We start from the raw sequence: 13,287 nt of genomic DNA on the forward strand, positions 1-13,287 counted from the left end.
TCGGCCACTTGGCTGCCGTGTGAGAGTGGGCAAGTCACTTAAATTCCCTGTGTCTCATTTCCCTCATCCGGAAAAGGGGGATTAAGACTGGGAGCCCCGTGCGGTACATGGACTGTGTCCGACCTACTTAACTACCCCAGTACGGTGCCTGGCACATAGTAAAGGCTTAACAAATACCATAAAAATACACATTTTACCATTATTTCTACGTGTGCCTATTTATATTCAAATTTCATAGACAGAATTGAAAGGACAAGATGTGAAGATCACTTAAGTGATCCCATTTCCACTGAAGGAATATTTTCTAAAGAACAGTCTGCACCATCTTGGCACATTCAGATTCACCGACAACTCTGGACGTCAGACACTTCCAGGGTGAGAAGCTATGTCATTAAACTAAGACAGGCTCCTTTACTTCGTCATCCCAGGTCTGCCGGTGTTCTCTCATCCCACACTCATTTATCTTCCTGAAATAGTTTTAAGCAATGTTTACTCACAGTCACATAAAACAGTTGAGTGCCATACCTGAACATGATGGACCTGCAGCATGGAAAAGAGTTTGTTGAAGCAAGTGCTCAGCATTGGGATGGAGGAGAGTTGAATAATCAGCTGACTGGTCTGGTTGGGTGGAGGTAGTCCCCTTAGCAGTGAGTCATCTGTTCCACCGGGCGATTGGGTTACTGAAAAGTAAATCAGGTGCTCCCGTGAGTCTACATACGAAGTACCCATAAATATCTACTAAGTAATTATTTTCTTGCTGTTTAGATGCTTTGGGTGTAAGGTTCAAATTTACGGCACCAACCAGAACTGTAATCAAATCGATTAACATTTATTAAGTGCCTGTGTGGAAAGCACGATATCAAGTGCATGGGAGACCAGATTATAAACTCGTGACTCCAAAACTCTCCGAACAGCCCACACACAAAAAATCTGATCTGACATCATGAGGTTCGATAATTTGTGGGAAGATCACAGGAACAACTCCCATGATCTAGTTTCTAAACAGATTTATAACTAGTGAACAGCTATGCAGGTAACTGATATAAATTAGCAGATGATTATTTCATAATTAGTTAATGGGTTTTCCCTTTGGACCCCCTATCACATTTATCAACCCCACAGAGAGACTAAAATATGCCATTTGAGAGCATCACTGCTTGAAAAATGGGGACTGAGTTTTGAGGGGATTATTTTTAAAAAAAGATGTTTCTAGACTATGCAGAACCTTGTAATCAAGGTATGAAATGTTCAGGCCTTTTATTATAACAGGGAGGAAAGCCTAAGTGTCACATTTTAGAAATATTTTTAGAAATGAATTTCAGTTACGTGTGGGCGATGTGTTTGTTAAAGCCTGTAAAATTGAATCAGCTTCCAGCGTAGACATCATTTTCAGCATCAGCTCTGCCTGCTGCTCTAGTCCGACTTCTAGGCGGGCATCAAGAGCTGCAACGAGCATAACAAAGTGACAAGAAAATAAAATATTACATGCGGTAATTCCAAAGAGAAACCATAACATCACTTCCCCTTTTTTTAGGCTCCAATTTGATGATATTGCTTTAGTGATGAAATTGGAACTGCTTTATTTTAATTCTCAAAAATCTCCTATTGTGCTGAACTTTCGATCGATCCTTTATTATCAATTACTCATTTCTCTAAAGGACTAGACAGGCCAATCACCGAATGATCACAGCACTACTAACACTGGATCATAACTTTCAAAGATGTTCTGCAATAGAAGATAATGATAATGATAATATTGATTATGGTATTTGTTAAGTCCTTGCTATGTGACAGGCACTGTTCTAAGTGCTGGGGGAGATACAAGATAATTGGGTTGGACGGAGTCCCAGTCCCACATAGGGCTCACAGTCTTAATCCCTATTTTACAGATGAGGGAACTGAGGCACAGAGAAGTGACCTGCCCAGGGTCACGCAGCAGACACGTGATGGAGCCGGAATCAGAACCCATCACCTTCTATCAAGACTGCGCTCTATCCACTAAGCCATGCTGCTTCTCCGAACTATGGTATTCGTTAAGCACTTCCTAAGTGCCGGGCACTATACCAGGCGCTGGGGTGGATACAAGCAAATCGGGCTGGACACAGTCCCCGCCTCACGTGGGGCTCACAGTCTCAATCCTCAATTTACAGATGAGGTAACTGAGGGACAGAGAAATGAAGTGGCTTGCCCATGGTCACACAGAGTGACTGGATCAGGGTGGATGGGGAGAAAACGATGGATTCTAGAGAGGTTGGGAAGGTGTAACTCTTTCATTCACCCCTCACATCCAAGCCGTCACCAAAACCTGTTGGTCTCAATTCCACAACATTGCCAAGATCCGCCCTTTCCTCTCCATCCAAACCGCTACCCTGCTCATTCAAACTCTCGTCCTATCCCGTCTGGACTACTGCATCACCGTTCTCTCTGATCTCCCATCCTCGTGTCTCTCTCCACTTCAATCCATACTTCATGCTGCTGCCCGGATTATCTTTGTCCAGAAACGCTCTGGGCATGTTACTCCCCACCTCAAAAATCTCCAGTGGCTACCAATCAATCTGCGCATCAGGCAGAAATTCCTCACCCTGGGCTTCAAGGCTGTCCATCCCCTGGCCCCCTCCTACCTCACCTCCCTTCTGTCCTTCTCCAGCCCAGCCCGCACCCTCCGCTCCTCTGCCGCTAATCTCCTCACCGTACCTCGTTCTCGCCTGTCCCGCCGTCGACCCCCGGCCCACGTCATCCCCCGGGCCTGGAATGCCCTCCCTCTGCCCATCCGCCAAGCTCGCTCTCTTCCTCCCTTCAAGGCCCTACTGAGAGCTCACCTCCTCCAGGAGGCCTTCCCAGACTGAGCCCCTTCCTTCCTCTGCCCCTCCTCCCCCTCTCCATCCCCCCCATCTTACCTCCTTCCCTTCCCCACAGCACCTGTATATATGTATATATGTTTGTACATATTTATTACTCTATTTATTTATTTTACTTGTACATATCTATTCTATTTATTTTATTTTGTTAGCATGTTTGGTTTTGTTCTCTGTCTCCCGTTTTAGACTGTGAGCCCACTGTTGGGTAGGGACTGTCTCTATATGTTGCCAACTTGTACTTCCCAAGCGCTTAGTACAGTGCTCTGCACACAGTAAGCGCTCCATAAATACGATTGATGATGATGATGGTGTAACTGACAGGGTGTGGTGACAGCTAGAATATGAGGGCTGGATGAGAGAGGTGAGTCGAATAATGCCAAGATTACGGATTTTTGCGAGGGAATATGGCGGTTTTGTCTACAGTGACGGGAAAGACAGGAGGAGAACAGGGTTTGGGTGGGAAGGTAAGGAGCTGTGTATTGGACAAGTTAATTTTGAAGCTTAGGTAGGCCATCCAGGTAAAGACGTCCTGAAGGTAGGAGGAAATGTGAGACTGCAGAGAAGGAGAGAGGTCAGGGTTGGAGAGGTAAAGTTGGAAATCACCCACGCAAAAATGGAAGTTGAAGTCATAGGAACGAATGAGTTCTCTAAGGGAGTGGGTGGAGATGGAGAACAGCAGGGGACCCAGAACTCAGCTCTGAAGGAGCCCCACTGTCAGAGGTGGGCAGGCAGAGGAGAGGCCTGCAAAAGAGACTGAGAAGGAACGGTCAGAGAGAAAGGAGAACCAGGAGAGGACAGTGTCAGCAAACCCACGACTGGATAATGTTTTCAGGGAGAAGGGGGTGGTCCACCACATCAAAGGCAGTTGAGAGGTTGAGGAGGATTAGGATGACAGGTTACAGAAACGTTTGTAAATTCAGAAGCAGGCCCACGTAAATACAGTGATTCCTGAGATAGCGGCATAACAGCCTCACCACCCATCGGCAAAGTGCCACCTTAGCTGGGACAGCCATGGCACTCTTGGTAATAACACGGCTTTGCAGGCACAGCGGCGTGCAAGGTGGTAGTGTCAAGACCTCGTGGCCCAGTGGAGAGAACACGGGCCTGGGAATCAGAAGGACCTGGGTTCTAATCCCGGCTCTCACACTTGTCTGCTGTGTGACCTTGGACAAGTCCCTTCACTTCTCTGGGCCTCAGTTACCTCATCTGTAAAATGGGGACGAAGAACCTGAGTCCCACGTGGGACATGGACTGTGTTCAACCTCACATCTACCCCAGAGCTTAGTACAGTGCCTGGCCCATAGAAAAAAAGAAAAAAAAGGAAAAGAAAAGGAGCTGTATGTCCCACCCTGACATGGGATTTGGAGACCTATCTGCAGGCACTGCAACACATATTTTCATGAAAATGTGGTCAACCTTCCTAAGTAACCACGCTTGAAATGCACCACCCATCTACCTACATCCCAGCTTCGATTAAATCATTTTCATATTCAAGAATAGGTCTGGAGTTTCCAGACAGTACAGCCAATTCATTACTTTTGTTACAATCAGATGCCCACCACCAGCCACCTACTCCAAAAAAATCTTTCCCTCGGTCAGAAGGGTTTTTGTTCATATTTTTAACCCGAACCCACGACAAAACTACTCTATTTACTTTGTTAATGATGTGCAGATAGCTTTAATTCTATTTATTCTGACTGCTTTGAACCCTGTCTACATGCTTTGTTTTGTTGTCCGTCTCCCCCTTCTAGACTGTGAGCCCGTTGTTGGGTAGGGGCCGTCTCTATATGGTGCCAACTTGTACTTCCCAAGTGCTGAGTACAGTGCTCTGCCCACAGTAAGTGCTCAATAAATGACTGAATGAATGAATGAAAGAAACTACGGGTTAGGACTTTATGCATTAGAAATCAGAGAGTAGGTGTGCTTTGATCACCATCTGAATGTCACTCCTCTTCAGGTTCAACTTCCATTTAACACAATTAGAAATGAATTTTAATATGCAGCCTATACAATTATAATCAACCAATAATACTAAGGCACAGTAACATTAAGAGACAAACCCCTGAGAGATAAAATATGATACTCACCTTGAGACACTGACACACTCACAGTCTGGGATCCATTTTTTTCCGTGGTCACGGGTGGTTTGGCCACAGGAATTCCAAGACTTCCTCCAATATATGGGTTGTAATTATAGGTGCCGTAATCAGCTCCCCAGTAATCATACCACGTGCTGCTAATGGGCTTTATCAAAAGAAATAAACAAGGTTTTTCATTTGTTTCCATCACTAGCCTTTTTTTCCCCTTCAGCTACATTAGAAACCAGTCTTTGTTCATTTCCTAAATGCCAAAATTTTCGATTCTTTAGGGATTTTAATAGAAAGTACTAGAGACAAAAAATTACTTTCTTAATTTTAATTAATTAATAATGGCATTTATTAAGCGCTTACTATGTGCAAAGCACTGTTCTAAGTGCTAAGGTGATCAGGTTGTCCCACGGGGGGCTCACAGTCTTCATTCCCATTTTAGAGATGAGGTAACTGAGGCACAGAGAAGTGAAGTGACTTGCCCAAAGTCACACAGCTGACAAATGGCGGAGCCAGGACTTGAACCCATGACCTCTGACTCCAAAGCCCGTGATCTTTCCACTGACCCATGCTGCTTCTCTAAATGGTTTTCCTTGACAGCTATGGGGACGATCCCATTACAGTTAGGCATCGCTGCTTTACATAATTTCATAATTTAGAAATTATGCGGACCATTTTTAATAATCGTGGGATTTGTTAGGCACTTACTGTGTGCCAAGCACTATTCTAAGCGCTGGGGTAGATACAAGGTTGCCAAGTTGTCCCATGGGGGCCTCACAGTCTTAATCCCATTTTACAGATGAGGAAACTGAGGCACAGAGAAGTTAAGTGACTTGCCCAAAGCCACACAATTGACAAGTGGAGGGGCCAGGATTAGAATCCACAACCTCTGACTCCCAAGCTCGTGCTCTTTCCACTAAGTCATGCTACTTCTCATTCTCATTGTAAGTGTAACTTACCTTGAAGACTTTGGCAGCAAGGGGATCTTTCTCCAAATCAATATCTAAAGGATCAATATCAACTTCCATCAGATCTTGTAGCAACTCAAGGTCAATTTCTTTATCTTTTTCCAAAGATGAGAGTGGAGGAGCACCTTTAGACATTTAACATTCACTTTAATGTGAGGGTACCTTGCCTAAAATATGGCTGAAACGCATCAACTACACAATCGCACATCCATAACTTCCCATTCTATAATTTTTACACGTTGTCAACAAGGCACTTCGATTTAAAAAATAGGTTTCTCCACCCTAAAGCTTAGCTGCAACAACTATGCAATTTATTATAGAAGTCAAGGTGGTTTTCGGCTCATCGCTTTATGGCGAGATACTTCCCAAGCGCTTAGTACAGTGCTCTGCACACAGTAAGCGCTCAATAAATACGATTGATTGATTGATTGAGATCCCCTAACCTGTACCCCATACTGTCGACACAAATTGAAAAATGTTTGGGAGAATCCTTAAGCAACTTAATTGTTGAAAAATGCAATCTGCCACTTTCTAAATCCAATCCACATTCAATAAGAGAAAGTCTCAAGTTCCAACTCCACCTGAGTGGCACCTCACCAAATATTAAGCAAATCAAAGCTTTGAGCGACACGCGTGATCTGATATTGATCACCCTATCGCAAATTTGCTTTCCGATGGTACAGAACCTAAGGACTCATTATTGGAATCAATCAATCAATGGCACTTATTGAGTGCTTACTATCATCATCATCACCAATCGCATTTATTGAGCGCTTACTATGTGCAGAGCACTGTACTAAGCGCTTGGGAAGTACAAATTGGCAACATATAGAGACAGTCCCTACCCAACAGTGGGCTCACAGTCTAAAAGGGGGAGACAGAGAACAAAACCAAACATACTAACAAAATAAAATAAATAGAATCGCCACGTACGAGTAAAATAAATAAATAAATAAATAGAGTAATAAATATGTACAAACATATATACATATATACAGGTGCTGTGGGGAAGGGAAGGACGTAAGATGGTACTATGTGCAGAGCGCTGTACTAAGCGGTTAGGAGAGCACGGTACAACAGAATTAGCACCATATGACGATAGGGTTCTGGCTTCCAACGGGTCCCTCGTAAGTTCGAGCCAGAACGTTTTTATTTTAAGCATCCACAAAAACGAAACAAAAAAACCCTGGTTGCACTGCCCGCTCCAAATCCGCTCACCTGAGATGTCATGGGTCAGAGGTTCATCTATGGTTTCCAGCAGCTGAACTGACGATTGGTGAAGTGCATCATCAGAGTCTCCGGCAGAGGCTCCTGCTTCTTCTCCCACTGCACCTTCCTCCATCGCCTCTGCAGCGATTGGTGCCAACAACTCTCCTAAGCCAATGACAAGGGTCAGAACTACTAGATCAAGTCCGGTTTTCTTCCCAAACGATCATTATTTTTGAGTAAAATCGGAGGGGTGATTTTCCATATCTCCGTTTTTGTTATTTTCCTATTTCCATTTCTCCTTATTACTATTTTTCCTTATTATTGCCATCTCCTTCAATTTTCCCTCGCTCTATCTCCTTAGCAGTCTCTTCTAGACTGTGAGCCCACTGTTGGGTAGGGACTGTCTCTATTTGTTGCCAACTTGGACTTCCCAAGCGCTTAGTCCAGTGCTCTGCACACAGTAAGCGCTCAATAAATACGACTGATTGATTGATTAGCACCACTTCCCACAGGCTATCACCGTAATTAATTTCCTAATTCCCCAGATAGTCTGGCAGTTCCTTTTCTGCTTATACGTTACAGAAACTCATTTGTTTTGCAACATTTCACTGTTTGTTTTGCCCAGATTCATTCATTCATTCAATCGTACTTATTGAGTGCATATTGTGTGCAGAGCACTGTACTAAGCGCTTGGGAAGTATAAGTCGGCAACATATAGAGACGGTCCATACCCAACAACGGGCTCACAGTCTACAAGAGGGAGACAGACAACAAGACAAAACATGTAGACAGGTGTCAAAACTGTCAGAATAAATAGAATTACAGCTATATGCACAGCATTAAGATAATAGAGTAGTAAATATGTACAAGTAAAACAAATAAAGTAATAAATACGTACAAATTTATACAAGTGCTTTGGGGAGGGGAAGGAGGTAGGGCAGGGGGGTTGGGGGGGTGGCGATGGGGAGGAGGAGAGGAAGGCCCGCTGGAGGAATTGAGCGCTTAGTAGGGCTCTGAAGGGAGGAAGAGAGCTAGTTTGGTGGATGTGTGGAGGGAGGGCATTACAGGCCCAGATGCAGAGGACAAAAGATGAATAAAAATCTACTGTACCTGCTAAAATGTCCTGAAGCATACACGTGAGAGAATATTGAGCCCAGGCCCCTCCCCAAGAGATGTCTCCTCTGTTAAAGTCTGTTCCCACCAAAAGTAACAAGAGTCTTTCCAGTTGAGGTTCGTTCACAATCTCACACAAGTGGATTGTTGGCCTGGTGGCATTTGCGATTCGAGCGAGAACCTGGAATATATTTCAGGAAAAACACAGAAATGTAGAGAGCAAACCTCTCAACGGGAATAGGCGGTAGCACTTATCAGGGATGCGTGGAATGTTATGGAAGTTAGTCTCGGCATCTTAGGTGGAGAAAACTAATGCCAAATGGCAGAAATACAATAGCACATAGAGGCTGTCACAAACACTGCGATAAAAGCTTTAGTAGCCTACCCATCACATTACTTCTGCTAGATGTATTCAAGCGTAACATCTTTAACTTTATAAATAATGGCAGGGTAATAGGAAAGTCAGAACCCATCATATGTATTATGTTCAGCCACTGACCCACTATGAAAGCAAAAGAACAACAACAACAAAATTAAAGCTCTAGCATTTCATTTTCTTCATTATTCAAAACTGACCAAACTACTTTTGCAGAAGAGACCTGGTGCGAGCCTCTTAGAGCTAGGGCGAATTGCCCTCACAATGGATTTTCTACCCGTACTAAACCTCGGAGGAATGGTTGCTTCCTTAGCAAATCGCATCAGCCCTAACACCTGCTAACACACAGCCAAGTCTGAGAGGGAATATGGGAACCAGCAGGAAGACGGTGGGCACTTCGATGGAACAGTCACCTATGATTGGCATTACTTAAATTTTTTTCCTCACTAGTTCGCGGAAGCCGTTATAGGATCTGAAGACACCCCACCTCCATGTCTGCCCTGGTCTTCTAAATTTCTGGTGTTGATTCTGCCAAAAGCACAATGTAGATCGACACTACATAGCAAATGCCAAGGTAAACTGAACTTGAAAAAAGGATTTCTTTAGGAAGTAGCATCAAAGTACCGTGACAGTACTATGGTAAGCACTATCAAACTATCAGATTTCTTTGCTAAGGCAAAAAGAATGCCCTTATAGGTACGTTGGCCATGTATTATCAACACAGTTTATAACAAACGTCTATTTGCAAATATTTATGATTCAGACAGATTCCCCTTATAACTCTACTTGCCTTAAGTCACACTATCATTTACCTTGCAGACAAACAACAGTAGATCTGCGTGACATGTAAAATCCATAGACAAAAGAAACAGAACAAGTTTCTGCACTACAGAGATGCATCGCTCGTGCGCCAGAGTAAATGGAAGAGGTTCTATCTCCGGACTTTCCTTTGTTGTTGAGACTTCGGTGTCTAATGTAGAACGAGGCCACTCTGCAGTCCGACGTAAGCGGATTAAATCCTTAAAGTGCTGTATAAAGAAATGACCATTTTTACTATCGTAGTCACATGAGCATGGTCTTAATGCTGCTAGCAGTGAGAACAAAAACTTTAATGCCATCAGAGAAAATATACACACGTGCAGAATACTGAGGGCGTCTGACGTTTTTCAAACCGTCAAGGAGACAGGATTATTGAAAATTAAACTTTTCAGAACACCTTCCCCTAGCCCATCATCCTTAGGCCAGCTCTAGAAAAGGCCTCCAATCTGGGACTTGTGAAATTTACGGCAGGCCTAAGGTCAAGCATGTTGATTTCCCTAGGTGGCCTGAGTTACATGTCTTGCCGCAAAGGACATTTATTTTATATCCTAATTAGTGCAAATGCATTAGAATCATGCTGATGCATAAAAATAAATGAACTGTTTTGTCCGACAAACTTTATCAGAAAAGGTTAGTAGTTGCTTCTTTTAATCCTTTTCAATCAATCAAATTTATTGAGCGCTTACTGTGTGCAGAGCACTGTACTAAGCACTTAATCCTTTTGTGTTGATTAGCCAGTGGAGCCTGAATAAACTGTCTATGATTGGGCTGAATTCAGGCCAAGCGACGGGCATCAGTCCCATATTTCAGGGTGCAGAAAAGTTGAAAACTGGACTACTGAATGACCACTCTTTCTACTGCTGAACTAGAATAGACTACTCCTAAATGAAGCACTAAAACAAGATCTGGCACTGAAAAAAAAATGCAATAAAAGGGAAATAAGTGACTTCATTCTCCATAATTCTGGTTTTCAATAACTTTGCCAAGTTGGTTAATTTAGTACAATATCCCCTTGCTCTTTTCACATTCAACTCAGGGAGGTGCATTAGCTGGTTGGAATATTCACCCTCTGGATCTCTTTCCCACCTCTAAATTTAGGTATGCTATTGTCGAGCCGTGTGGCCTAGCGGAAAGTGGGAGTCAGGGGGTCTGGGTTCTCATCTCAGACTGCCAGGTGCCTGCTGCGGGGCCTTAGGCAAGTCACTTCACTTCCCTGTGCCTCAGTTTCCTCAACTGTAAAATGGAGATTCAATACCCGTTCTCCCTCCTACTTAGACTGAGCGCCAAGTGGAACAGGGATTGGGTTTATCCTGCTCAGCTTGTAACTAATCCAGCAATTAAGACCCTGCTTGATACCTAGCAAGCACTTAAAAATACCATTTTTAAAAACCCCAAGATTTTTTAAACATAGGGAAGAAGTTTTTTATACCTAGGTAATGAATGGCATGAAGGGCCACTGAATTAAAAACTTTAATACCTCTGTAACTTTATGGCTTTTTAATTAGGGGGCTGGTTTAATATTGTGCCAGCAAATTTTCCCCTGAATGCAAGGCTGTGAAGAGCCTTATCACTTTACACAAAACATGGAGTCTTTTTATCAAGAAGTAAGTGGGGAGGAATCAGGCCCCATTTTACAAGTGAACCAATATTTTAGAAATCATTTTTCTCCTAAAGTCTGAGCCCGCCAGGGCTGCCATCTCTCCTGAGTAGTAGAACGGCTCGACAAGGAGTGTGCACTCAGCAAAGTGGGGTTGCTCCAAGAGCAGTCAGTCGCTCATCCAACCTCTTTGTGGCCTTTCCTATTCGGTCCATTCTGCCAGCACGGACTGGGCCCAAGCACTCTCTGGATTTTAACAGGCCAGTTGGACCATTTTCATTTCTCTGGAGAAACTGTCAATCTTGGAAATGTTCCGTTCTGACGGAAAGCTCCTGGTGGGCAGGGAACGTGTCCATCGGCTCTACTGTACTGCACCCACCCTTGTACTTAGCATACGGTAAGCGCTCAATGAATACCGTTGATTTTGATCCCTGCAGTTAAACAGGATTCTGATGTACTTGGGGAGGTTCTTTCCAAAAATGACCGGGGAAACAAACCTATAACATTGAGTTTACGCTTCAAAATATGGACTTCATCGGTTTGGAAGCTATACCGAGTTTTCCAAATCAGGATAAAGTTCTCATTGACTGTGACTTTGCGATGGTTCAGCTGGGGCCAGCAACACTTGATTATAGGCTTTTGCTACAATGCAGAAACCAGCCTCATTAAAACCACTGAAGTAGATGCCAAAGAATAATTATAAACATTATTAGTGTTCCAAGATCGGTTTGAAAGTACTAAGGCTTCTGAATCATCAAAGTTGCTTTATCTATGATCAGATAAAAGGGTAACAGAATCAACTGGAAACCTTCCCTAAGTAGTATACTTCAAGTGGCCTATAACCAGCAAATAAACAGACCATCACCGGTGAGAATCGGAATCTGACACCCTAATTCTTTCAAAAGTCTGAAGGGAAATAAGACTTTTCCAGAATGGGTTTTTTAAAACACGGCTTTCACAGCATTGTACCTTTGAAGTAGCCTGCTTAAGTTTTGCCTGCTCTACCAAAAGTTTGTACGATGATCCTTTGTTGCTTTGTATTTTCTCTTTTTCCATCTGCTCCACCAAAGCCTTCTGCTTTGCTTTTAGTAAGTTCAGTTGCTAAAAATAAAGGCAATAGAAAAAAAGAAAGTATAAGCAATAAGATACCAAAGAGGGTCATGACGACATTGTTTCATATACAGGGAAATGATGCTCTAGAAAAAACGTATAGTGACGGTTAAGGAAAAAAACAATTGTGTGAGATTTGTCTTCCCCCTTGAAGATCTTCCTAGTGAGGTTTGCAATTGAATATCTGAAAATATGAGTCCTAACACAGAGAGTCCTAAGTCCCACTCAGATTTAGAATGGAGGAGAGAAAAACAAGTGATTTTCTTTTCCCCAAGCCAACAGCTAAAACAGCCAAATAGTCTTTAAAATCCTTCACTATCCCATCCCCCAATGTTCATACCTGTCTCCCCCTTCTAGACTGCGAGCCCGCTGTTGGGGAGGGATCGTCTCTATATGTTGCCGACTTGTAGTTCCCAAGCGCTTAGTACAGTACTCCGCACAAAGTAAGCGCTCAATAAATATGACTGAATTATTTGTGTTAATGAACCTAATAATCGTGCTGTTTTACAGAACAACTCTGGTGAATGACATTCACACCATCTCTTCATCAAATGTTACTACCACAATGAACCCAAAAGCAAGTTGTACAGGAGTATATCTAGGGCTACAGCTCCTGCTGTTCTCTAGTTACAAAGGACAACATTCTCATCCCATCTGCTATAGGGAGAAGCCCACTACTGCTATGTGGTGACTTCCACAGACCTTGTGTTTCTTAACTGGACAAGAACTGTAAAAAGGAAGAATGAATTTGTAACCTGATTACTACCTGCTTGGAGAGGTATTCCTACCCAATGCTAGGAATAATTGTGAACGACAACAGGGTGTTTACGAAGCACTATACAGAACGTTTAGGCATCACAAGAACAGTACGCACTGTAGTTACCTGTTTATGGTGTACGAGCTGCTTCCTGATCTTTCTGGAGTATAATCTATCAAGACTACTGTTTCCTTTGGAAGACCGATTTAGGCTCTGGGTATGCAGGCTATTGTTGATAAAACTCCACTGATTACCTATTGAGAAAAACATAAATTGACACTATAACCATTCAGTCAATGGTATTTCACCTCTCGGGTCACACCTGGAGTGCTTCCAGTCTCAACTATGGGAGGGAGAGTCAAGCAGATGCCTCCCCAATCCATTCCCAGCTTG

At 43.2% G+C, this 13,287-nt stretch overlaps 1 protein-coding gene across 1 annotated transcript in view; it reads right to left on the bottom strand.

Annotated features, from left to right (window-relative positions):
• The window catches only part of BIRC6 (baculoviral IAP repeat containing 6), a 367,036-nt gene that overhangs the window by 216,849 nt on the left and 136,900 nt on the right, over positions 1 to 13,287 (bottom strand). Inside the window, 9 exon segments of the mRNA XM_038745922.1 lie at positions 526 to 680; positions 1,327 to 1,443; positions 4,946 to 5,102; positions 5,905 to 6,038; positions 7,132 to 7,287; positions 8,233 to 8,416; positions 9,424 to 9,639; positions 11,997 to 12,128; positions 13,021 to 13,148. Coding sequence (XP_038601850.1) covers positions 526 to 680; positions 1,327 to 1,443; positions 4,946 to 5,102; positions 5,905 to 6,038; positions 7,132 to 7,287; positions 8,233 to 8,416; positions 9,424 to 9,639; positions 11,997 to 12,128; positions 13,021 to 13,148 — 1,379 coding nt within the window.

The sequence above is a fragment of the Tachyglossus aculeatus genome, chromosome 1 (assembly GCF_015852505.1).
Source record: "Tachyglossus aculeatus isolate mTacAcu1 chromosome 1, mTacAcu1.pri, whole genome shotgun sequence".
Taxonomy (NCBI): domain Eukaryota; kingdom Metazoa; phylum Chordata; class Mammalia; order Monotremata; family Tachyglossidae; genus Tachyglossus; species Tachyglossus aculeatus.